General features: G+C 43.7%; 2 protein-coding genes and 1 long non-coding RNA gene across 9 annotated transcripts in view; 1 reads left to right on the plus strand and 2 right to left on the minus strand.

Moving 5' to 3' along the window:
• Positions 1-10,272, minus strand: LOC133319086 (uncharacterized). Of its 6 annotated transcripts, none has more exons than XR_009752791.1 (3): positions 7,050-10,105; positions 6,798-6,971; positions 1-246 (listed from the first exon to the last, which is right to left on the minus strand). It is a non-coding gene; the product is annotated as an uncharacterized LOC133319086 (long non-coding RNA). The 6 variants fall into 6 exon arrangements; XR_009752786.1 differs by lacking the exon at positions 1-246 and having other exon boundaries at positions 1,239-6,971; positions 7,050-9,216; positions 9,715-10,272; XR_009752789.1 differs by lacking the exon at positions 1-246 and having other exon boundaries at positions 1,239-6,971; positions 7,050-8,382; positions 8,790-10,268.
• LOC116772626 (unconventional myosin-IXb) lies at positions 4,264-17,671 on the plus strand. 2 transcript variants are annotated; one of them, XM_061522209.1, is made up of 15 exons: positions 4,264-4,760; positions 12,831-13,115; positions 13,223-13,404; positions 13,495-13,660; positions 13,791-13,963; positions 14,046-14,245; positions 14,339-14,528; positions 14,604-14,858; positions 14,934-15,170; positions 15,244-15,428; positions 15,537-15,738; positions 15,872-16,102; positions 16,211-16,474; positions 16,569-16,805; positions 16,891-17,671. In XM_061522209.1, the coding sequence occupies exons 1-15, from the start codon at positions 4,670-4,672 to the stop codon at positions 17,155-17,157; spliced, it is 3,165 nt and encodes a 1,054-aa protein (XP_061378193.1). In that variant the 5' UTR covers positions 4,264-4,669; the 3' UTR covers positions 17,158-17,671. The 2 variants fall into 2 exon arrangements, with proteins under 2 accessions (XP_061378193.1, XP_061378194.1); XM_061522210.1 differs by having other exon boundaries at positions 14,943-15,170.
• LOC116772691 (uncharacterized) overlaps positions 17,665-26,930 on the minus strand; it is a 12,629-nt gene continuing 3,363 nt past the window's right edge. Inside the window, exons 3-4 of the mRNA XM_032664956.2 lie at positions 19,100-19,196; positions 17,665-19,015 (exon numbers count right to left, since the gene is read on the minus strand). Coding sequence (XP_032520847.1) covers positions 18,810-19,015; positions 19,100-19,196 — 303 coding nt within the window. The 3' untranslated portion in view covers positions 17,665-18,809. The remainder of the gene's footprint in view (positions 19,016-19,099; positions 19,197-26,930) is intronic.

The raw sequence follows: 26,930 nt of genomic DNA on the forward strand, positions 1-26,930 counted from the left end.
GAACTGTGGAACCCAGTTTATTTTATTAATATTGTCAATGTTATTCATGTGTGACGATGGATCAGGGAGTCGCGTCGGTCTGAGACTGCTTCCAAATGCGGCTGTCCACAGACGTGGGTCGTGGATGTGAGGTAAAGACGACGAGCGTCACGTGCTGTGCAGTGCGGTGGGTGCAGTGTGGACACTCTCTGTGTGTCGCGACTCGGGGAAGTAGCGGCGGCCTCAACACGTTACGATGCGACGGAACTTAATACAAAACAAATGTCACGTTATACTAACGCTTATTAACGTATTAAAGACCAAAACGTAACTTTTAGTGATCGTGAGCGTGCGGATAAGATAGGAGTGAAGTGCAAAGTTTGTTTCGCTCCGGCGAAATTAATCGGTGTAATTGAATTGAGGTCCCGAATCCTAGCAAAAAGCTGCGCATCGTCATCCAGCCCCCACCCCCCACCCCCCGACCTCGGCCCGGTCCGGCAAGCCCCGGCACGCTCCGATACGAGCACGCCGTCAGCTTCTCATTATTTAACGAGTATATCAAATTTGGAGAACCGAATCACTTACCGAAGCATTCGAATCAGAGGTCGCTTTAGATTTTAAAACGCGCTTTGTGGTGTTTTCGGACGAATCAAAAGTTCGTTTATGTCGACTCACCGTCCTTAATGATTGTTGATAGTGTTCAGTGAATCTCGTAAATGTTGCTTCTGATTCGTTTACAGTGTAGTGACACGTTAACTCGTGACGTCATCGCCGTCTAACAGACTCACGGACAAAAACATATGGATGGTGCGACCTGGTCCGAGGTCGGCGAATGTAACTTTTGTATGAGTCGAGGGAAAGCAATCTCATCACAAACACAATCCGTTTTTGTGGAATTTATGTCGAAGACTGGAATCGGACTTCGATCAGACGCAGGCAGCGATACACACAATAATAAATACGATCGAAAACAATAGAATAGAGTAGAAAATAATAGAATACGTGTATATTAATGATTCAAGCGTCTCATTCCCATTTGTCGCGGTTCGAATTTTGTTTTATATAACTACATTCGTTCATGCATCTTCCTTCATCTCTTTTCTTTATTATTTCGTTATTCATAAAACATAATTTCATGCAGTTGTTATTTTAAAATAATTATAAAAAAAAAACAATTAAATTCTAATAAGGCACTAGAGCAGTCTGTGTTTCATATTTTCTTACAGGTGGGATAACGCCAAGAGGTATTATTTATATACTTTGAGTGGAAAGAAATATTTATGAAACAGGGTAAAGAACCATTATGAACTAGGAAAGACACTTGTAACGTAGTGAGACATTGAAGGAGTCACGAGCGGTCGTTCGGCGGCAGCAGGGCGGCGCGGGCGGAGCGCCATGCGTGCGCCATGTTGCTGCCCGACCAGACGTACGAGGGCGCAGGCTCGGACCCGTCCCCGCTGCCACCGACTCAACCACCTACACCACTGGCACCACTGGCATCACTGGCACCACTGGCACCACTCGCCGCTCTTCTGCGAGCACATCGCGTTCGTCCAGAATTCTTTTGCACATATCGCTCTGGACACGTTCACGGCAACAACGGCAACAGGTGCTCCAACCTATACAACTCATCAAATATATATTACTCTATCTGCACCCCCGACCGCTCACTTCAAACAATCTGCCGAATGTTACCGCAGGTCTTCGGTACCGCTGGACGAGAAACGAGTGTCATCATCGGAGTTGATGCGCTCCAAGACTAAAACACGGGATAGAACGCGAGGGAAGGCGAGAAAGCAACGAGGTAAGTTATAGTTGTAAAGTGCAATAAAATAGAAATGTGTCTAACATTCGAAGCAGTAATAATGAGCAATAAACCGCACTTCGACAACTTCTAGGTACACAACATCTAAAATAATAAGTCCAGGTCCAGTTTAAATCCTTGGTGTAGTTAAACAAATCATACGATGTTCTGATAATAGCTATTAGTGATTGGTGGAAATGCAAAGGTTTTATATTTCTCGGTTGCTAAGACTTTACATGACAATTGACAAGAACCCATCTATAGCTAGACTTTCAAACACGACGGTTTCCGGTATTGGACGCGGTATAAAAGCTTTACTTTGAAGAACTGTTTAATTTTAAAAAGAGATCCCAAATAAATGATACAAATAGTAAAAGTTTCAATATTAAGCGATACGAAGGCAGTGGTTGTGATGGACCTTGTCTTATTGTACGCAACATGTATTTATATAAATATTTAATTAAAACTTCATGAAGGAAACCTCGACGAAAATATAAATCGACTCCCAAATTCAATTGAAATACGCCATGTGACGCAGACAGTAGTCACAGCCCCAGGGAGCTGGGCCTTTGTAACTTCAACTACATTCAAATTAAAATTAATGAAAACGGATATGTGACGGTCCATTAAAAATTAATAATGATTTATCTGAAGTACAGTAACATTTTTATTGGAGTTCAAAACACAGCCGAGCTCTTCCCACATCGACGCGTTTTTCTCAGTAACCGATGTAGTACAGGTTTATCTCGAGAAATTGATTCATTAAACATCATTAAGACGGTTCGGGCTCCTGGGACATTTTATTTGTTTATTTTGCAGAAGTATATTAAAAGCGAAGCTCTCTGATGTTATGTTATTTTAATGCGGTAATGGGCGAAGAGGATCGGCTGCAGTCTCACATTAAGCTATCATTAACGGAGTCGCGGTGATAACTTAATATCGGTACGAAGCAGGTCGGAGCGCGAGGTTGTGTTCCGTCTCAGCTGATAGGAGGCAGGACTCGGCGGCTCATTGTGTCGTCATTAATCTATAAATGGTGATATGTGTTGCTGGGATCGTATCCTCAATGAGTCGTTAGGCGAGTAATTGATGTTGAAATGTGGCAAAAACTTGGCACCATTAACCTACCCCGTCACATATTAATGGGAGGTGATACAGTCTTAAAAAAGCAATCCGAATTTTTGCTTATTGAATAGCAATTAATAATAAAGATTGCTCATATTTATTAAATTCGTCCGGGCTCCGTGGAGAGTTGTGGCAAGAATTTCATTTTTATACTCTAAACGATGTTCCAAAGTAATTTTTTTTATCGTTTTCACAGTAATCATTAATTTTTCTAATATAAATTCGGTTTTTGTCTGCCTTTTGTGGTCTTGATGATTACTTAAACGCTAGTCCCTGGAACATTATAAATGAAGTTGTAACAGCGGCCTCTGGAGGTGTTTGTTCGTATCCGATGAGCAGACAGTGCTCGTGGAGGATGTGTCATCTTCCCGTGTCGACGTGACTACGACAGAGGGCACCACAGGTCTCTCGCCATATTGTTGTGAATCGCGCGCATAAGTCATAAATTTAACTATTATTTTTTATCTCATTTTCATTAAAATATAATAGACATTTCAGTCCCATGATGATGACAATGTGAATTAGATTTAAATCAAATAATAATTGTAAAAAATGTTTTACTTTCTTTTAATGCTAAAAGTAACATGTGATGAATTTTACCCGTGGTCAAAATACAATCAAATTAAAAACATACATGTCATTGGTTTGTTCAGAAACAGTTAATATGGGAGTCCATATGGTGTTGTTAGTCGCTACAACCTTCGGTAGGTGTAGACTGGTAGTTCGGCGGCCGCGGCTCGGCTGGTGCTCACAACCTTATATATTTATAAAACCTTAAACTGTCGGTTATTCTTCATAATGAAAACCTGTCTGATGTGTTTACATTTCAAATAAACCTGCTCTCCGATGAGTACAAAGAGATTGTTTTTTTTTAATTGTAATTTTATAACGTAACGTAACGTACGTTGTTAATTAATAAAAAATATTCTCCGGAATGTTATCTTCGACGTTGTTCGTTATTTTTTATGGTGTGACGTCATTATGTTTTATTTTTTTACACAAAGATATCGATAGAATGAAAATCCGTTAACATTGAAAATATGAGTTCACTCAAAGGACTGAGTTCACTGAAAGTTTTGACAACGGCAAGAGAATCCAACTGAGTAGTGAGAGAGTTGGGAACAGGTGCACCGTCGAGGAGCTGGGATTAGAAGGAGGGTCGGGGTAGGAGGGGGGAGGGGGGCAGAGAAGGGAACAGTCATAGCTTTCGGCGCTCGAGCTTACAAATAAACAAACCAGTCTCCCCGCTTCGCCCGCACCTCTCCCCACCAATACCTGCGCCGCCGCAGCCTCCGCCTCACCTGCGCCGCTACATTTCTCGCTTTATAGTATTAAATTAACTTTTCGATGCTCCGGTCCCATCGATTCCGCCTTAACTGTATGATTCGTTACGACTACATCGCACTCATCGAGCGTTTAAACAGAATTATGTAAAATTTTAACAAGTGTGTTCTTCAACTGTTCGCCTCGAACATACGGTGCGTCTGACAGTTTTCATAGTTGTTCCAACACGTCGTGTCCGTGGAACTTTCTGAATTAATCGTAAAGACTCGCCGCTATCACTGAGGAGCGTGTTCAGGAATCCGCGTGCAGGCGAGCAGGTAAGAGGCGCTCCGGCTCGGGGCTGCGGACCCGAGCCGCGGGGCCGGGGGCGGCGGCGGGGGCGGACAGCAGTACGCGGGGAGACGCGCACGAGAGTGGTCGCCGCTGTCGGCAGAGTGCGGCGCGGCCGCGAAGTGTGATGCGAGCGCGCCGCCCGCCATGGCCACGCTCGGCCTGTCCAAGGTGTTCATCCTCGACAAGTACTTCACCGAGCTGCAAAAGTTCTGGGAGACCGAGAAGAAACTGCAAGGTGAGACCGGCGCCCTACTACTTCTATCGTTCTTAACGTTCGCATCCGAATCGTGAAGGCTTTCGGATTGTCCCAAACGGGCGACGGTCACCGCCTGGCTGGACGCGGGATGCTCTGTGAATATTCGTTATTTTGTGATAAATGTCTTTTATTAATGCAACAGTGAGTTGATTCGAAACGTTCTGAACCGCCGATGATTGTCGTGCCCGGCCACGGATGAACCACCAGACCTTCCCGGTTGAGATTTCTCTGAAGATATCTCTCGTCATAGCTCTCGTTGACACGATAACTTCCTCAAACGGCCCAGAACTCCTCACTCCTCCTTTTGACAGGCAAAGGGTGTTGGGATTCAGAACACTCTCTGGTTACTGAACAGTGATAACATTCATATAAGTACATGAAGTTATAAGTAGACTCGATGCAAAGATCAAAACTTCCGATGCGGTGTCTAACGGCGAGGCTCTTAGAGAGCGGTGGATACGAGTGCTGCAGGCGGGGCGGGGCAGGAGAGGGGTCAGATCGTGCGGAAGAAGGGGGAGGGGGGAGGGGGGGCGAGGTGGTAGGCTACAGATATGTAGGTAAATTCGGTCCTTTCGCGGCGCACTTCAAGTTTCGTATAATTTCCTAACAAACATGAGAAATTCAATGAATCATATTACAGCGGAGCCTTTTGATTCATAATATTTAAAAAAATAATAATATCGTTATCTCCAAGAACTGGCGCGAGTGTAACTGCTAAGATGTTTGAAGTTTAGATTATAATATAACTGAGGTCAATAGGACTTTGTATACTATGTTACCCTTCACGACACGCGGCATTAAAGAATACTTTATAAAAACAGTAGAAAACCAGGAAAGTACTTCAGAGTTCAGACAGACATTACTGTAGTGAGGAATGTAGCGTCGTGGACAAAAACAAAAAATAATTCAGATATTAAAACATCGGCTCGTTCGCTTTACACAGATTAAGTTATTTTATTACAGGCCTCATTAAGTTATAGCTTTAGAATTAGATTTTAAATCTTTGGACAAGTGAAGCTCAGATGTCTTGTATTGCTCTCTGGCATCGGGTCGGGGATAGTCGGTGACGGGGACGCATCACAACGTCCAGCGACCGATCCGACGGATCTGACGATATTAATTTCTTTAAAACTTTATCCCCCATAGTCTCGAGTTCATGAACACTGCTGTTTTTTTTTTATAAAAATGGATTTGATATCGTAAGTGCGACCTCCCTGAAGGACACCGTAACATACAGCACCGTACGACCGCGACAGCCTGAACCTAACTCAATGTACCGAGTCGAGCTCTGTTCGCGTTCAGTTACTAACTTTCTTTACTGAAAACCTTCGGCAGGCCTCAATGTTCTCTTCTCATTTTCTGTATTCATTATACAAGCGAATGCCAGTTCACACCCGCCGGAACACCCAGGCTGTCGCTGCGGGTCCGGAGTCCAGGTAGCCCTTGCTTATTTCCCGCCACTTTTCAATACACATTTGCTTTCTAGATCCATTACTAAATCGTCCATAAATATCGTCCCCTAACCCACACAGGCGCACTCGTCTCCACACCGTTGAATACTTCCACACTAACGGACTCCTTGACTGTGGAGTGCTACGACTCCAAGTCATTTCTATACATGACATCGAGGCGAGCGTCTGCTCCGCTGATATGAATGATCGCCCGATGACATGCTGAGAATTTGAATAACTTTAACATAATTTATATAAATATGAGGAGCAGAAACCACTTTCTTATAACATGCGGTATTTACGAGTAAATGTGTAACGTGAGCGTGATGCCAACCACAATCGTGCTACGTCGGTGCGGAAGTAAAGTGCTCGTACAAAAGACATCAACGCGCGTGCGTCGAACTTAACATTCTTTAAATGTACTGCTTTTAAATGACTTCGTCTCGAGAGACAGTAAAATATATTAGAAAAAACACGAACCATTCCTTAAGAGTTCTTTTACAATAAATATATAAAATTTTAATTAATTATAGCATTTCTCAAAGTCATGTCAAGTGATAATAACCCTACAATACAAGTTATATCCTGTGTGTGAAGTTGTATCTTCTCTGTGAGGATGAGAGTCGTCTGTCCGTTGTCGCTGATAGTAACATTCTTTCTCCGTCATTTTTTTACTGCTTCCCTCGTGGATTCATCAGCCTCTTTCCTCATCCTTCCTGCACCTCCGTCTTTCTCCTTCCTAGACCGTGAAGAAGGAAAGTACTTGCAACATCTATTAATATACTATAGAGAGATAGAGGAGTAGCAAGTAACTCACTAGCGCGGTCACAGTCGGTAGTTCCATGTCCGGCGCGGTTTGCTGCCTCGTGCCGTGTGTCGGAGATGACGCTAGTTTTTTCCTCCCGCCGCCGTCATTAGTAATCTCAGCGCAGAGCTCGCCGGATATTTGAACATAAATGGAATTCTTTGATTCAATCGCTTTTTATCATCGCTGAGAGATGACGATCGTTCACTACTGTAATTGAGAAGTTGGTAATTTGGTTAAAAAAATAATATAGGAATAAGTAGTAAGTTCCGATAGTGCAGCGTTTCATAAAATATCTTTCTCTGTATATACCGAAGTGATGTTTTCTATAGCGCTCAATAGGCGGTAATGAAGGTCGCTCGTTAAACCTCAGTCCGTGTAGAGTGTCACAAGTCTGTGGACACAGTGTTAAGCCCGTGATGAATCAATCCGCTCCAGGACCAGTCCGCGGGGAGAGGAGTCCGGGCACGCGCTCCTAGTCTAGTTCGCGGTTTTTGCTCGTTAGCAATGTAACGATCAATTAACTCGCCGTGAAAACACCTCGGGGTTTTTCAAATATCTCTAACTAAGAGCTCTACTTCCGTCTAACCGGCTATTCTCTAGGTCTGTATTTTATTATTGTATTTAAATGGACTTTACTCGAACACTTAACTCCTCGGACGTCACTTTTCTATCAGAGATTACATATTAACATCACGTTATGGCGCCCAAAATTTGTTATTTATATCCCGCAGACAACAGAGGGCAGACTCCAGAGATCTAACTCATAACTATATACTACATGTTTTAAATATAAATATTGGCCATAATTCATCAGCTGGTCATTTTATACTCTGAGTGATAGCGTGCGGTCAACGCCGGGTCATCATTAAATGTAAAGAAAAACAACCCGCACCGTGCTGGCCTCCACCGGGTCCGGGTCCGGTCTCTCTCATCGCGACTATTGTTTTAAAGTTCTGTTTCTTTCTAAAACATTGTTTCTCGTCATTCCTGGACCGACGTCGTCTCGCGATGAGCTGGACGCCTCGGCATCTGACTATCATCTGACCTGTGAGACAAAGTATGTGTGCGACTCCAACGCTCTCGAGATCTCACTCCTCAAGCCTTCGCATGATAACACAAAAGTAATGAACTCGTTACGTACATGTAATCCATTTTGCAAGTTTAGGCACCTATACGTTATGTTCCCATAGATTCATCAAATCTTCAATCTGAATTTTGAGAATATTATCCTGTACCTACAGACTCAACTCTTGTGTCATCGCAATGCTGATAGTTCAGTGAAGTCATTGTGGCTGTTGACTTGAGATATCAGACTCGTATTTTGTGCGTAGCTTTGATGTGGCTGTTAAATGAAATCAGAAAACTTGATAACAAAACACATTTGATTAGGAATCGTTAAATACCTACAATAAATTAATAATCAAAAATCAATTGAAAACTTTTTCATAACATTAAAAATAATAAAATAAGCTTAGTATTGAATAGTCACACTTAATGTAAACGAGGATCAACGGAAGAGACAGAGTGATGTGAACAAAGGAGACACAAGTCTTATGGAAAGACACAAGAATATGTATGTAATGGACCTGGTGATGGTTGGGCGGTGAGAAGATCAACCTAGATTAGTAAACAAGCTGACACACACAGCTCAGACACACGAGGAGACGGAATACCGGGACAGAATGAAGTTAGGTGAATCACAAGGAGAACAATGAGGAAAACTGAATAGTACGGAATTGTATTCCTTACCATTCATTATTCAAGCCCCGTGTGATAACATCATCTGATTATTTTCTATATTTTCTTTAAGTATATCGTCAAAAACGGTAGCTATATTTTCTTCAGTCTTCAGTTTAGGTCACGTTCATAATATCAGTAGCATCTTTGGCAAGATCTCTTATTGTCACTGACATCGAATATATTTACCGGTATCGAATGTTCTGGTTGTTTTACATACCTGGATGATGTTAACATTCCATATAGGTTACATATATTTATACTTTAAAGAATGTTGACCCCTGACGATTTATGTTTAATAACTCATCGGCCTTAGAGTCCCTTGCTTGTTTTCTCCAATCCACTTAAGGCTAAGGCTTTCATAGACACAGGGTTGTCATAGACTCAGGCCAGGGTTCTTTCATTCCAATCCTGAATGTGTTAGGCTACTGACCAGAACCTGAAACACTACTCTGCAATTAGAAAGTGCCCTTGGAAAATTCGATTGACTAAGTTTAGGGAAATTTCCTGCCCTCGGTATGTAGTATTTGGTAGCAAAATGTTAAGTCTGATACAAAGTAAACTTTCTATTTGTAGGTCTTTATATGGGTCCATTAGGGTTCGATGAAAATATTTAAAAAAATTAAATGTTTTATTACGGAGCTATTGTTTTTATACTTCCCTGTCAGCCGCAGGGTCTGCAGAGATTGCCTATTGATTAAGTTACATTGTAATACCGTCATTATCATGGCGATAAGTAACTGGGGGTTCTCAAATCTTTTTCAACTTGTGTTTGAGGTATAAATTAAAAAAGCGATTATTGATACAAAAAGATTGTAACCAACAAATATTAGGTAATTATAGATAAACTTAAAGATCAAACAAAAGGACTTTTTGCTGCAACCAGTGAGTACGTAGTGTGTCGCAACTTTCACAGTTTGAATAGTTGTTGTCGTACCAACAAAGGCTCAGATATTCGCTGCGGCGGAGGTGACGCGGCGTCCTTCGGTTGCGGACCAATAAAAAGGTTTTTGACGCTCCGTAATCCGTGAACTCCAGGTAAATACAGATGTTAGGCTATTAGACGCAAGGTTTAGTATGCCCGAGCCCCGGGGTGCAGCTCGGGGCGGGTGGAGGGCGAAGTCAACCGGTCCGGGCTCTCTCCCCTCTCCGAGCTGCTCTCTCTCGTCCTCTCCTCGGCATCGTGTGCGGTATGACTATTATAATGTACCAAACATTGTAAATAATATCCCACGATTTTCTAATATCATTCTGTATCGTCACCGCGCGTTCCGTGTGCATATGTTGCGTATGTAACGACATGTGTTGCGACACTGTGTATGATCCAGTGTTGTCGGTTTATAGGACGTCACTTAAAAACCAATTATTTGGCTGACATTCAGGTTCAATATTCATTAAGATTACAAAATCACATAAATTGCTGAATAATTACGGAGTCATTACGGAGTTGTTTAATCATAACCTTGACTTCCCGCCGCTCCTCTCCGCCCGCTCTCTGCCGTCTCATGTGTTATGAGCTGTTATTATAGTTCTATAAACAATAAAAATAAATTGCTGGTTTTTCATACAATCATCTCACATGAACATCTCATTGTATCTTTGTTCGGAGAGAGTCAATCCACAGCGTCCGCTAAGCTGTATCACCGTCAGTTATAGCAATCTATACACGAGACTGATCATAAAAGCCTTTCAGTAACTGGTCGGTTGGTATTTGATAACAAATGTTTTCAACTTGTTCTTTAAATGGATCTTTTAGGATCTGAGACAGGGCTTCGTACTTTGTTAAATCTAAAATAATTACAGCCTGATTATTTATTATTAGCTCCGCCCAGCGGCTTTGCCCGCATATTAAATCCCGTTTGAACCCGATCATATCATTATTACGAGTTTTCATTTGATTTGTCAAAGTTCTTCGAACCCTTAATCGCGTTCTCACTTCGAGACAATGGGACTGCCTCAGAACAACCGTTTCCAATTTAAAAATAATTTTATAATGGGTCTTCTTATTATTAATTGCAAGAGTAATAACATAAGGAAAGTTTAGTGGAAATTTAACATTATTTTTAGTTGGTTTAAAAGCAGACTCGGAGTTTCACGATGGCATCATCACATGGGTAGGTATCTCTTTTATTAAAAATAGCAAAGTACCAAAAATATTATTTTCCAAACACCGGGTTGTTTCACTTAAATTAAAGACTTGAATTAATAAATTGATGTAAAGCGACCGATTAACATTTGGTGGCTCATTTTAAAATAAAATTAATAAATATCATCTCGGCCACAACTTTGGGCGCGATCCTAACCTCAATTCTCCATTTTCCGTTCTACAAACGGAGTGTACATTTTTGAAGTAATAGATATTCCATCATAAAGTGTTGTCTGTAAAAAAACTGAAAACTGTTCGTGTGTAGTATGAGCGCGTACACTCGTGTTTAGACTCCTAATTGTCAGTTTATTGCATAATTTAAAACTGATGGACAAAAATATCATCAATACGGATATGACCAACGTGTCTAAAGGTGAACTACACGTGCTATAGAAGCAGGTACTATCCTCAGCCTTAGAAGTATAGATACACTATAGTGCCCACCGTCAGGTAAACATCGTTAGATACCATTGTCGAGGTCCACCAGATCATAATTAAATTTCTTATACTGTCGCGTATGGACTTGCTCTTTACTAAATTGTATGAAAATCCTACTCTACCGAACAGAACATATTCTATTAATGTCATATATAATTTATTAGTATTTCAACACTTTCTGCTCAGTAACAGTTTACAGTTTTTTCATTACTAAATATTGACAAGATTATAGTATTAAAGACGGGAAACGCTTAGTATAGTGTGACGATGAAAACTTCGACTAAGCGTACTGGTCCATACCCTTATCAATATGGACGTGTTCCTGTGAACTGTCCATTCCGATGAATAAAATTATTAGACTCAGCTCAAGTCCACTAACAAAACTTTAGTAATAATTCGTTGGAGTTCGTTTTGATCACAGGAATATGTAAATCAGAAAAATAAATAACAAGGGCCTCTAAGCGGTTTAAAAATAGAACGATACATTAATTTGTTTCTAATATTAAAGTGTCCATAGCTTGGTATTTTATCAATACATATTATACAACAAAGTCCCTCGCCGCGTCTGTCTGTCTGTGTGTTCACGATAAACGGAAAAACTACTGCACCGATTATCAAACAGTTATCACCACTCGATAGCGTGATTCTCGAGGAAGGTTTTAGTATGTAATTTGTTAAGTTTTTGTGTTTACTTGTGTGTACATTAACGATATTCCTTGAAGAAGTGAGTAAAAAAATGAGCCATCCGAGAGATTTTAACGAAAACGTTGCCAAGTCTTTGAGATATAACAAAATGATATATGGTGAAATTGTGTATCCTATATAGGTCTACAGAAAAGCATCTTTCTATACCTTAAGGATAACATGGTATATCCATTTTAAAACTTTTAAAATTGGCATTCCTATAGCGTTTATTGGAAAGCTATTTACATAAATACGGTACTAAGTCTTATCAAAATAAATTACTTCGTTTTCAAGCCCTCATCAGTATCTGTAAATTACTTTTTAAATTATTTTAATCGGGCGTACTATATTTATATAAGTTTAATAATTCTCAAAATTAAATAGGCTTTTTTATATTTTTTGTAAAAAGCCCGTAAGGAGCCGGGGCTGGTACTTAAATATAATGTGGTTTTGTAATCAAATTCTCTCTTACAATTATTTACTTTTCAAATCATTATTTATACTACGGATAGTCACTGACGAACATTTATCCCTTAAATACAGTGGTATTAAAAATACATAGAATATAAACCCAATATTAACATTAGGTAAATCCAACGATGAGAGCAGAATACTTTCAGTAAATTGAACACAGATCCAAACAATAAAAGTGTTAAAGTAAGTCGCGGCGTGATGGAGCTTCGCGGACTGTTAAAATGATATTAAAACAGACGCCATTCCGTTGTTATGATCGTTATTTCTCTTGTCGTTCCGTGTGTTCCTCCATCCTGTTTTTTGGTGAACAGACGCATCATCCTCCAACGAGGCGGTGCACCTTCAGAGACGACTGCTGAGTCTCAGCTCTGAGCTCGTCACTCTCCGGAACCACCTTCACGTGGGCGGCGCGGCGGCGGGTCCGGGAACCGCGTCGGCTGCTTGCGGGACCGGAGCCCCGGGGGCACAGAGCGGCTCGGGGGCCGCCGGAAGCCCCCCTGGCGCTCAGCCCGCCGTGCCACCGCGGGCGCCTCTGCTGCCACCGCCAGCACCGGCGCCGCCGCTCCTGCCGCATCATGCGCCGCCGCTGCCACCAGGTACATTGACTCCGCTCAAACCCAATGAAGTTTTCGCTTTGTGTTCCGTGATATCGATTTCCTCCAATACTTGTACCGCGTTATATGAAATGAAACTAACAATGCAGATTCTCGATGGAGAGGCGTCGCAGGTGCCTCGTGCCCGGCGAGCGGCGGTAGCGCCTCGGTCCCGGGGAGTGTGGCGGGTCCGGGATCCGACGTAGACGATCTGATCCACCTGCGCGGTCCGCTCACCGAGGACGCCGTGGTACGGGCGTTGCAAGCCCGCTTTTATCAAAACAAATTCTATGTACGTCGTATGGTTTTTGATATACCATATTGAGCGCTTGCGGGGGCACTCCTAAATAATTCATGTAATTCCTGTTTTCGTCAATGGCAGACGTCGGTGGGTCCCATCCTGGTAGCTATGAACTCGTACACTGACGTGAGTAACGCACTGACTCCGAGCGCCGCGCGCGCTCACCGGCCAGAACTGGCGAGACTGGTCCACGATGCCGTCCGTCACCAAGCAGACACCGGCTGCCCCCAGGCCATCATACTCTCCGGTCCGTTATCTACCAACGTCGTAACCGATGACCCTCTGTCATAGAAAATGATTCTTTGTGGGTTTTGATAAAGCATGTCCATAGTATCGCTGTGGCAGGAACTGTTATTCATATAGTGTGTTATGTTTAGGCGTCTCTGGATCGGGGAAGACATACGCGTCGATGGTGTTGTTGCGCCGTCTGTTCGACGTAGCGGGAGGCGGACCCGAGACGGACGCCTTCAAACATCTCGCGGCCGCCTTCACCGTCCTTCGCTCTCTCGGCACGGCCGCAACGCATGCCAACTCACACTCCAGCCGCATTGTCAGTACACGTGTAATTCAACACCCTTCTTTCGCCAACAACCCACTTCCGAAGCGTCGTCGAATATTTTTTATATTTTCAGGGTCACTTTATCGAAGTGCAAGTGACGGACGGCGCTTTGTACCGTACCAAGATTCACTGCTATTTCCTGGACCAGACGCGCGTGGTCCGTCCGCCGGCCGGGGAGCGGAATTATCACATCTTCTACCAGATGTTAGCCGGCCTGTCCGCCGACGAGCGCTCCCAGCTTCACCTCGATGGATATTCCGCTCACGACTTAAGGTAAGCGATATCGCCCGACCATGTTTTTTCACTGTTTAAAATATATTACTTTAAATTTAAATGATAACTCTTTGATGCCTTTTTAAATTTCAGATACCTATCATCTTCTCATCCTCGTCGTCCAGAACCCGAGGACGGAGCCAGGTTCCACGCATGGAAGAGCTGCCTCGGCGTGTTAGGTATTCCATTTTTGGACGTGCTGCGCGTCTTAGCCGCTGTGCTTCTGCTGGGTAACGTCCACTTCGCAGATAACGCAGAAGGAAGCGCAGAGCCAAATGGGGAGGTAGATTTATTTTGGATAAAGATTCCAGCTCCCCGTGAGCTCATTTCGAACCGTCTAACGCGTCACCGTCCACAGGCCGAGTTAGTAGCGGCAGGCTCTCTCCTGGGCGTGGGAGCTGCCGCTCTTATGCGCGGCCTCGGCACGCGCTGCGCCCGCGCCGGTCGTGTGCCCGCCCGCGCACCAGCCACCGCCGCCGCCGCTGCCGCCGCCCGCGACTCCCTCGCTAAAGCGCTGTACTGCCGCACCGTCGCCACCATCGTTCGTCGCGCCAACTCTCTCAAACGTCTCGGTTCCACTCTGGGCACCCTATCCTCGGACTCCAACGAATCTGTAAGTATTTCGCTTCTCCTGTTTCCATGACTCGATAGCGGTACCCCGAATTTGTTACGGGCCGGCACGCCGCAGGTGATACAGGACGCGGCGTCGCGACGCGCGTCTACGGCGGGAGGCGGGGCGCGAGGCCGGGCGGGTGCTCGCTCCATGGCCGTCCTCAACGACGCCGTGCGCCACGCGAACGACGGCTTCGTCGGCATACTAGACATGTTCGGCTTCGAAGACTCCGCGCCCAGTCGTCTCGAACACCTTTGCGCCAACCTATGTGCCGAGACGATGCAGCACTTCTATAACACTCACGTGTTTAAGGTATGCTTTCTTTAAACGCTCACCAGACCGTGAAATGATATAATACTAATGGGAACTGTCATTGTAACGCCAGTCATCGGCGGAGTCTTGTCGCGATGAGGGCGTGTCTGGTGCGCTAGAGGTAGAATATGTGGACAACGTGCCGTGCATCGACCTGGTGTCATCATTAAGAACGGGACTGCTGGCGGCGCTGGACGCGGAGTGTGCCGCTCGAAGCGAGCCCGAACATTACGTGGCCAGGATTAAGAACGCGCACAGGTCGTTGTTTGATTTGTACTCCTTAGTTTTGTTATATTTGTCGACTGTCGGATAAATAACTTCGACGCCCATTTCTTACAATAATCTAAGTTATGTATCATGGAACAGAGGCCACCTCAGACTGGCGGAGGCGCGACCACCGCACGCGCGTCGTTTCGCAGTGCGACACTATGCAGGCGAAGTCACTTACGACGCGAGTGACTTCCTGGAAGCCAACCGGGACGCGGTACCGGACGAATTGCTCGCCGCCTTCGATACACGAACCTGCGAATTCGGATTCGCAACGCATTTATTCGGCGCCGAGCTCAAGGTGTATAAGATATGATTTAAATTCGGAAATGCCCGAGGCCATCTTGAAAGTTTTAATTCTTATTACAAAAGATTGGTCGAGAAAGATTCTGTAAAGCCGAGTAAATCATATAAAGATAAGTCTTCGCTTCCAGGCGTTGGCCGCGGCGGGTGGTCCGGCTGGCGCTCAGTTCCGAGCGTCGCCGACTGCGGGCGGTGCGGCCGCCGCCGTGGTCGCCGCGTCCACACTCACACAAGACTTCCACACTCGTCTCGACAACCTGCTGCGGACGCTAGTACACGCTCGCCCTCACTTTGTGCGGTGTCTCCGCGCCAACGCCACCGAGACTCCGATGCATTTCGAACGTGCAACGGTCGCCCGACAGGTCAGACGACAGGATCTTTTATCAGAACTCAAGCGGTCGGAGGACTGCATTCGATCCCCGACTCTCCCTTCCGACTTTATTATATGGTGATCCATGTCGTCGTGTCAGGTGCGGGCGCTGCAGATCCTGGAGACGGTACAGCTGATGGCGAGCGGGTATCCGCATCGGATGAGGTTCCGAGCGTTCAGCTGTCGGTACCGCGCGCTGTGGGGCCGAGGACATGCCGGCGTCGAGCGTGAGTCGGGCGCGTCCTGTGCTCGCGTTCTGGCCGCCGTGGCCGCAGCCGCCGCCCCGCCGGCGCCCGCCTCGCCCGCCGCTGTGCGATGGGCGCTCGGTAAACGACACGTTTTCTTGAGCGAGGCCATGCGTCAGGTACCCATCATTCGTTCACATCTTACAATTCGCTTAAATTTCATATTTCGGCAGTCATCGTCAGGATTCACTCGATGTTTTCTCTTGCCATAAGGTCCTCGAACGCATGCGAAGAGCGCGCCGTCAGGCCGCCGCCGAGTCCATCCAGGCGGCGTGGCGGGCGTACAAGAGTCGCGGCTCCTACGGGACCGGCACGGCGAGCAGGACGCGCCCCGCACCGCCAGCCCGTCGCCGACCCGCTCCCATTGCCGGCACGCCGCCCCCCGAACTTCCTGACAAGTGCGATCCTCAGGTGGTCAAAAGCACCTGCTCTCTCTTCGGACTGGACCTGGTGAGCTCCCCCACCCCTTTCCCTACCATTTGCCCCGTCCGCGGTCTGTTGGACGGTCATCCTGATGTCAGCCGTATGTGTGTAGGAGAGGCCGCCGCCACTGCCGCCGTCGCGAGCCTACACGGTATCAAACGGAGTGAAGCTGGGGTATCCTCAGCAGCGCGTGGTGCGCGCGGACTGGGCCGAGGGCGGCGTGCGGCTCCGTGCCGGGGACTGTGTGTTAGCGCTGGGCGCGGCTCCCCGCGGGCTGGTGTCGGTGCAGACGGGCGGACGCACGCTGCCCGTACCTCACTCCGTGCTGGGTCCGCCGCGGGCCGCCCGCTCCGCGCCGCCCCCCCCTCCACCACATTAGCCGGGAGACCCATCCTCACACCCCATTGTATATATATGAGGTCCAACCCGACCGCGACGTCTCCTCCGATATCTCGCTCCGGGCGTCGGCGTCGCCTCGGAGCTCGTCCACGCGTGTTTAATATTGATACGATATATAGTTATGAACAGCGAAGGGTGGAGAGTTCAACGTCCATGGAAAGACAAAATTGTGGCACTTTACGAATAAAGAGGAGGAGAAGAGTTATTAAGGGATTTATGGATCGGTGGAGACAAGGAGAGGGTGCTCGGGGTCGAGGGTCAGGGGAGGAGCGGCCGTTGATAGTGGCCTTACTAGTTTTTTAAGAAATGATTAGTTATTATGACAAATATTTATGAATGACACTTTCTTTTAATATTAACAAACATTAAAGACTTCCGTATCTTCTAAGTCCACCCACAGTCTTGCCGCCATGAGTCTGATGAGTCCATGTATTCGAAGTCATGTTGTATGTTACATAACGTTAGTTTTTAATAATAATAGAGTATATTTGTAACTTCGTGTTTTATTTATGTTCCATATTCAAAAAATACAATACATACGTGCGTGTGTGTGTAAGGGCGATACACGCACGTACACACATACACACACAAAACAATTTTATCGAATATATTTTAGCAAAAGTTCAACATTGACATATTATTTGTAAAACATACAATTTTCACTATTATATGAATGCATATAATATCTGATAGAGTAACAATAAACAGCAAATTCGAAAATTCTGATAATTATATATAAAATGTAATAACTATATGTACAAGGAAGGAGAGAGCACACACATACACCCACACACACACACACATAGAGACAGACACACGTCCATGTAAATGTAACACTACTAGGGGTTGTTTCGTTGTGTTATCACAAGCGTGTAGCGCGACCTCACTCACACACGGACACCGAAGCGTCCCAGCTACATGTAATGTACTTAATATATAGATCCGATATAACAAGTTATTACTATTATTATTGGTACACAGTTATTGAGAGTCACGTACGAGATCAATGAAACATAAAGATATAGAGGCAAGCTCGAAGCGAAGCGGTGTAGGGACAAATGTGACACCTTCAGCATAACGTAAAATATATACCAACTAGGCTTTAATCGACGACACATCTCACACGAGAACAGACGGCCGATACGTCTGAAGATATAGGTTGAAACCTTTAGGAATAACCTAAACGTTAAACTTAAAGCACGTTTAGTGTATACGATCAACAACATTACGCGATACAAACACTGACACATTAGACACTCACATAAGAAAGGTCGAGTTCACGCGAAGGAGACAGGGACGATAGTGAGACATGAGCAGTGGCGAAGATAAGGGCGAAGGATGGCGACCTGACGACGCCTGGCATCAGACACACCATCATTATTATAAAGACTGTTGAACACACGAGCTAAGGCAGTGGAGATTGTTTGTACTGAGTGCAGAGAGTCCGACCCCGGCAGAGACGCGACACGGACACGGGACGACACGCCCGGGCTGGCGAGGATCACACTCGAATAACTTAACAGAAGAGTGAGCGACATGTGAAAGATGTTCCTTAGTACGACCCTCGGCCTACAGCCTGAACAGCGCACAGCACAGCGTGTGCGGCGTGTGTGTGTCCGTGTGTGCCGGCCGCTAATCGCGCGACAGCGGCGTGCTGCAGGCGGCGGAGGGCGCGCGTCTCGTCCCCGGCGTGTGGGGTCCGAGCGACCCCTCCGACCCCGGAGCGCGCGGAGTCCCCGTTGATCCCCCGTCCGTGTCATCGGCAGGGTCGGGCGGGCCGCACAGCGCCGTGTACACGCTGCTGGCGGACACCTCCCGAACACAACGCTTCTGCTCCGCTGGAACGAACAGTGGGTCATGTTTTGAATATTCTACATGGAGATGGTTTGTCGGAGTCTACGGAGACTGGCAGGAGGCCTTACCGACGAGGTTTTGGAGATTGTCGATAACGACCTCGGTGTTGTAGGTGGCGTCCACGGCTCGCTGGAGGAAGGCGGTCCACGTGCTCAGCTCTGCTTCCTGACAACAAACGATTCATGACATCAGTTAAGTACAGTACCATGTGTCGACTTCCTTTATAAAACAACATCCTACGATTCTCTGTCTAAATCTTATTCCGATGAGTCGTCATATTTATACCTAGTAGGTATTTAATCTCCTTGTGACCCTCCAACACATATTAATATATCTTTATAGATCGTCACCATTCCAGTAGCTCTTGTTTTGACATGCTTTTCTTTAGTTTCACGTGTAGGTATGTATGTATGTATGTATGTATGTGTGTTTGTAACCGACTTCTTCCAAATCGATTTTGACCCATTTTGAATGGATCGATTTCGCTCAAATTTTGTAGGCTTTTCAAGGACTGGTAGCAAATTAATACCTAGTAGATATTATATGAATTTCATCATTAGGATTGCCAGGATTATCATATCATAGATCCTTTACATGAGAGGGAAAGAGATAGAGCTTGCTCGCTCAAGCGCTACTGTATTTGTTGGTAAGCTACGTAGCTGCATTATCAACAGCCAAAAATCAAACACTTTTGATAAGGAGTACACGAATTGGAGACGCAACTCTGTAAACACAGCTGTATGTCCATGGATTAAAAACTAATGTAGCTATTTGATAGTAAAATCAAACATTTGTCGTCTAGAAGATTGACACATCCGCGTAGAAGACAAATTGAACTAAAAAGTAAAAAATAAAATATAGTTTAAAAAAACCGAAAAACATGCTTTTGTAATTAATCCAACTAAAAAGTAAAAAGAAATTAACATTAACAATAACATTGGGCGAAAAATATTAGTATTGTTATGAGAAAAGCATGGGACGCTTTATACCATATCTTTCATACTATTTTTGATCTAATCGTAGTGATCATTTTTGAAAACAGTTTTTGTGAATCTCCAAGGTCACACTAATGTTACGATAATGTGCTTTGTAAATTTAAATGAAAGTATTATTTTTTCGAATATACTATGGGTGCTTTATTTTTTGTTAAAACTACATACTCCCGACGTTTCGGTTATTTTTCAGCAACCGTGATTACGAATCACGGAAAAGTAACCGAAACGTCGGGAGTATGTAGTTTTAGAATAGTAGAATAAATTTTTAGAAACAATAATTCCCATAACCCATCCATGACGTGTCTTTTCTTGGACAAACGAAAACTTTGTTAAAACGTAACATATCAAGCAAGGCGGGATCCCGGTCACTTCGTAAATAACAATTTTGAGATCGTTTGAAATCCATCAATGTCGAAAGTAAGAAATGTTTCGCTTGAAAAGCTAAGAGTCCATCGTTTCATTAAAGAACTATTTACATTTTAACAACTAAATAAATAATAACCGGTTGTCTCTTTAACATTTGTACGTCGTATACGACACGAACGCCCTAAAACGCCCATTATTCATTTAGATGTAAGTATTCATTGTAAAAGAATGGCTGAGGGCGATTGTTATAATTAACAGGAGACCGGTAGCGAGTGAAGCCGCAAAAATACGAGCGGTCAGAGATTACCGGCGTCGAGTTACAGGAGCGACGGTCGGCAGGGTGACACGATGACTTCATGCACGGATAGTGCTAGGAACCTACCGACACCTTCAGCTCTTTTAGGAATCGCCTTTAAAAGTTGAGCTTCGGTTAAACAGTCCTAGTGGGGCTCGTCACATCTGTCGCCGAATGTCGCAGGTGTCTTCTTAGAGTTCATGCTGCCGAGCGTCCATCGTGGTATATTAATAGCGGCGAGGGTCAGGGCCGCGGGCGGTCGCTGCTCTATGTCGGCGTGCCTGATGTCATCCCCAGATGTTCCTCCGCCTCACGTCAGCGCTAGATCCCGATAAATCTTCATTTTGATTATGTCACTTTGATTGAAACAAACGCTTGTCACGTTGAGTGAAATGTAAATTAGCGAGGCGGAAGCTTAACCGCTATCGTTAAGAAGGGTAATGAGTTCTAGAGCTGACGTCACACTGGAGGAGGTCTTCTCAGTCAGCTCCGTGGCGTCACCCAGAGCTGACCGATATAGGCATGACGAACTTCAAATTATAACGTTCAAATGAATCTAACCTTCGCTCTCACTATACTCGTAGACGATATACACACAAACACTGCTTAGACACGTCCGGGCTTATTAACATTAAAAGAAACCAAAGATTAAGTTAAGTTGTACTAATTACGTCTTATGCATCGACGGATAGAGGAATAAAATAAAAATATATCTAAAAAGTATAATGAGCGTATTAAAATGCTTTTCCACCTTCGACGAGGCCGCGACCGTAGGAGGAATATAATATTACACATGATACATCGGAAAATATAAAAATAGCGCATCAATCATTATTATGTGTATGGGCCGGTTTGTATACAACCGAATATGAGACTGAAACACAAGTAAAGAGACTATGGTTGTGTGATGATTCGGAGAATAAGGGCTAAAATACTAGAATCGTCGAGACTGTGAGAGAGAGAGGCCGGCGAGATGGTGAGGGTGGAGGGATCCTGGAGACGAGAGACGAGACGGGTGAAGAGGGCGGGAAGCGGCGGACGGGACAAACACAATAACATGTACAAAAATTATACCATTTGTTAACAAATAGTTTATACCATATATTTTACCTCTCGTTAGACAGTCACGCTCGGTCTTAATATTACTATGAATTTAATTTTCCTAGCACCACATTTCAATACTAAAACTACTGTCACTATTTTCTAAGATATTCGACCTAGATCAGTCCGCTTATTAAGAATTATTCAAAACAAAAACCTTAACCGTGAAACTTTTTAGGAGCCGCGTGTTTCCTGGCCCGTGCCGTCGTTTCACGAAAGTGGGTCAGCGTCAGAGCAAGGTTAAGGACCATCGAGCGAGGTCCCCGTCCTGCGCCCTCCCCCTCTCCCGCCCCGACCCGCTGTATCCTATATTGTGGGTCGTGTCTTTTTGATCTGCTTCAATGACATGTGATTGAGTAAATAGCATTAAAGTGCTTGTTTACAGGAGCGCGTCGGATCATTCAACCTTAATTCGCGAAGCTCGTTAACTCGTCACCGCCTCACTCGCGGGATTGACCTGTTCATTAACCCCGTGGCCAATGTCTCGACGCTGATTGTTGATTGAACCCTAAATAGATTTTAGTCTTTGTTAGACTCGCGGTGACGAGGATCGAACTTATTATATTCTATACAGTTACCAGCTATCATAACTCTGTGTTCGATGTATTTTATAAAGGGCCCGTTATTCAAGACCCCGACCGTTCCGGTCTGATAGCTTGGATAACATCTCTATTCTCTACATACAGCGAAAGGAAATTTAACAGGGATGTATACGAAGTCCGCAGTGAGAAGGATCATAGCCGCACCTTAAAATAATATTACATAGGAAAATAGAACACGAGAAAAACAAAATACTCGTATGTAATGAAAGTACTAAAAGAGGACGCGAGCTGAATCTAAATATTTATCACAAGATTGCAAATTTGGAGTACACGATAAGGGCGTGGAGGCGTGATGCGACACGATCTGTAATCAGAGTGGGTCATACGATACGGAAAACCACGTGTCTTTAGCACAGTGAGGACGGGGCCTTAGGATGGTACGTTACATCGTGTCCAAATATGATGCGGACTCATCGCAAGTCCGGAAGATTTCACTCTAATACATTAATGACGATGGTTTCGAGTTTGTATGTGGATCAATCATCGCTTATAACTTTCACTAACCGCAAGGGATACGAGTAAAGAGCGAGTGAGCACTTCGCACCCATGTGGCCCGGTCCGCAGACCACACTCCTGTGGCCGCTGACTTTCTCCGTCATGACTGGAACAATCGAAGGCTCCCATCACATACTGTTATTAGAAAGCGAAATTACTTTTACATGTGAAATCCATGCACGACAAATTACGCCCTCGCATCCTATGGTGCCGTTAAAACTTTCACAAATTTCAAAAGAGCGCCTCCATTGTGACACATTGTGACATACTGCAGTAATACAATACATTATATTAACCAGAGTTCACTCACATGGAATTATCTAGCTCAGATTTACGGTTATGAACGAATTTTAAATAAGAGCGAGGACAAGCAATTAGCAAATATATTTCTCTATTCAGAGCTGTCCCGACGACGATACTGTTCCTGGCACTAGTGTGACATGTAAAGTGTAGGTATTGGATTTTTTTATTACATAATAATGGAAATAAAAGTAGAAGAGAGTAGCTGTGAAGTCACTATAAACATGTAATGAATACAGCAAGTTAATAGCGGCTGATAAAATCACTAAATTGATATTTTTTTTAACAATAAACAGCGTCATGCGTCGTGTTTATTAAATGGTATTGATAAAATCTATTATACTTTTTTACTTTCAGAGAAACTATTCCGAAGCAACATACATACCGTTACATCTAGTAGTAACTTTATCAAACTTCCCTAAAACACTTCAGCAACCTTTCAAGAGGAGGAAGAGTAAGAACTTCTATCACCCATGTTGAATGAGTACATATTGTTCTTATTCCATTCATTCTAAATAAAATTTAGATCGTTATATTATTTGTATTCACTAAAGCCAGGCAACACAGAACTCCAAATTAACGACAATTACTCCATACCACCTGTGACCCTGTGAGCTACACGCACTGTAACGCGGTGCGCTAACCTCATCAAACCTCTTACACTGAGATCATTAGGAACTAAAATGTTATGCCTTCACGTTACGACTCTTTTACAGAACAATACATTTAGGAAATCTGATTACTACAACCTACCAGCCTGACAAAATATTAGATTCTTTGAGAATGGACTCGCTGCGGGTCGACGACCTCGTGATTAATAAATCGTAGACGTGTATCGAGCCGATATCACCATTCCATAGATTACAATCAGTTTGTTTACACACAAACAAACAGATGGTGTGGCTTAACTGTGTGATTATCGTAGCATTACTGACATAATGACTAAACCTCACTGACACAACGTGGTTATTGAGGAATTACACCCAGCAAACAGATTTAATGACAGAAACATCTATACAAGACGAAGAAAGTGTCACTGATAAATACGATAAGCCATCTGGTTCAACATTTACAAACAATATATTTGTTTGTTCGGTAGCTTACCACGGAGCTGCGGTTCAAACTCAATTAAAAATGTTCCACTTTAATCTACATATTTAATGACGCGGTGTGTAATGCTCTATATGGAAGCTCCGAGCTCTGCTTTTAATAATACACTTTATAGACGCCGTTTATGAAATGATAGAGAAACGGCGAGACGATGAGACGAGTCGAGGAGCCAGGAGACGATGTGAATGACACACAGACAACTTTAATTCACGATATACTTATACTGCACGTCTGTGAGTTCTATGAAGCTATTAATATAATATTCAATGTTTTTCGCAGTGTTGATGAGATGCCGGAATTTTTATTTAAAAAATGTAAAGACAGTATAGCGATACTAGAGTATTAATATAGGGGTTATTCAAGAACTTTAGACTATAAGAGGATCTAAAAAATAAAAAATAAACAGAAACGAGATTATGTCAAGTTTTGCTCGTGTTACTGAGTGATTCGAGTGGCTTGGGGTACTCGAGTGCTCTAATGATCGTGTGTTACACTAATGTGTGTATTTCAGGCAGCATTCGGAAGGCCGCGAACTTCAGTGCGTTATCGTCGTAATAGTCGGCGCACTCCCTTCCCCCTGATAAATTGCTGAACGCATAGGGTCGCCCCCGCGGGCCATGTCTGCCTTCCCAGGATAACACACGTACCGGATATTATGCAGACGCGTGAGAAGCCGGCGGCGATCACTGATTTGAGACTCTTTTTCTGCTTATATTCACATCGTATGCTGCTCTAATACTTTTCAATAAAATTTAAATCATATTTAAAACACGTCGACTAGTGTCTTGATTGTTTCCCTTGCTGTATGATATCGAAGCAGGTCACCATTTCTTTCGAAATGGTCAACTTTCAGGTAATATCAAGTAATGTCGCACCCACAGACCAACACATACACACAGACACATAGACGTTCATCTCGGGCACCGTTAGAGCACGTCCTACATCATCAAGTGAAACACTCGAGATAACAAATTGCTCATCGATGTTTCAAAAACCCAGCTTCACAAAAATATTGAGCTTCACTCGCTCGAGCACGTCGATATCGTGACTAGCAGATTATTTTGATGGAGGTCGGAAGTTGAGATCATCCGTCGATATACGAACATTATACGTCGATGTCTCTCACTGGCGCGGTATTAATAAACTATACTTTTCTCATATTTCACATGAAGATGACATTTCTTATATTAATTATTTTTAATTTAAATTATTTTTATCTAATTTGTACCATTACTTAAAGGAAAACCTTTTGAGACTTTTGGCCCTTGGATCCAAGCCATTAAGTTAACTTGTGCAGCAGTTTTACGAGAAACAATAGTAAACAAACAGATTCACACGGTAGATTTACAACATTTTAAATTTTATCTTATGATGGAGGAACCGGAGACGACGGCAAAACCTGAGAAAGATGAAGGTGAAAGAAATAAAATGTAGAGGAGAACAAAGGATGAAAGGAGGGCGGATGGCAGCAGACGTGACAGAGAAACATTACAAAGTATATACATATACATTGCAAGGAGGAAAACCTGACGAGAAATGAACTGAGTTTCTAGTTTCCTTTTTCAGCCTCGAGTGAGAACAGGTTCAACGTTGCGATTGAACGAATGCGGCCTCGTGGACAGGTTGGGACAGGTCTGAACCTGAACCGGGAGTGGGTCACCAGCACTGTGACGGAGCTCTCGTGCTAACGAGACTCCTGACGCATTTCATATGCATACAGGCAGGATTTTTACACATACACTATGGAGACCAGTGTCTTTTGTTTGCTAACCTTTAGGGAACAGACTACATGATCTTTTACTTATGTGTATTTATTTACACATGGCTTTCGCTGTGTAAAAACTTACACAGACTTAAAGATTTTTCTCGAAAGGTTACCTAATACCTTCTGACTTTGGACTATGAAGATGTGACAAATTGAGCTATGCTCTCACATTTACTACCGAAAATGTATATGTATATGTGTGTTTATGAATGTAGTCGTCACTATTCATTGGACCTTAAAAAAGTGCATGTTGTCCATTGACATCTCAAATTGTAAAACAGCAATCCGAGCGTAGTACGATTAATGGAGCAATGAAAACAGCATCGAGGAGAGCCACAGTAGCTACACTAGTAATGTAGTCTTAATTAACATTCAAGTACACGTTCCAAACACCTCGCTTTATGCTTCACTCTTCACTCGATTATTGAACTTCTTGCAAAAACTCCAATGACGTACGTAGACAAAATATTCTAGTAAACTTTTTCATAGACTTGACTTCGATTTAAAAAGATTTCAACGTAATTTTTATTCATAGTTATATAAACATAAAAATGATAAAAAAACGTAACCAAATGTACTATAGAGCAAAAAAATCCTATTGATGGGAACTTCAATATCAAATACTGTTTATTACGAGATTGTTAAGTGTTTTATTTGTCGGCGATCTAGAATCTAATCTCTAGTTAAATTAACTTCTAGTTAAAGTACAGTAAAATAATAATAAAATGTATGTTTAATCATGAATGATATAAAATGTCTCAAATGGTCTTTGTAAATAATTCAAATCAACGCCACTTAGTCAACAGCATTACTTTTACATATGTGTGAATGGTCATGAAGTCTCCTAGGCCGGCCGCGTGTCGTTTGGTT

Source organism: Danaus plexippus, chromosome 12 (genome assembly GCF_018135715.1).
Source record: "Danaus plexippus chromosome 12, MEX_DaPlex, whole genome shotgun sequence".
Lineage (NCBI taxonomy): Eukaryota > Metazoa > Arthropoda > Insecta > Lepidoptera > Nymphalidae > Danaus > Danaus plexippus.

Coding starts and splice junctions, on each gene's coding strand:
- LOC116772626 (XM_061522209.1), top strand. CDS start 4,670: ATGGCCACGCTCGGCCTGTCCAAGGTGTTCATCCTCGACAAGTACTTC. Junction 15,171..15,243: donor ATAACACTCACGTGTTTAAG/GTATGCTTTCTT, acceptor TTGTAACGCCAG/TCATCGGCGGAGTCTTGTCG. Junction 15,739..15,871: donor TATTCGGCGCCGAGCTCAAG/GTGTATAAGATA, acceptor CTTCGCTTCCAG/GCGTTGGCCGCGGCGGGTGG.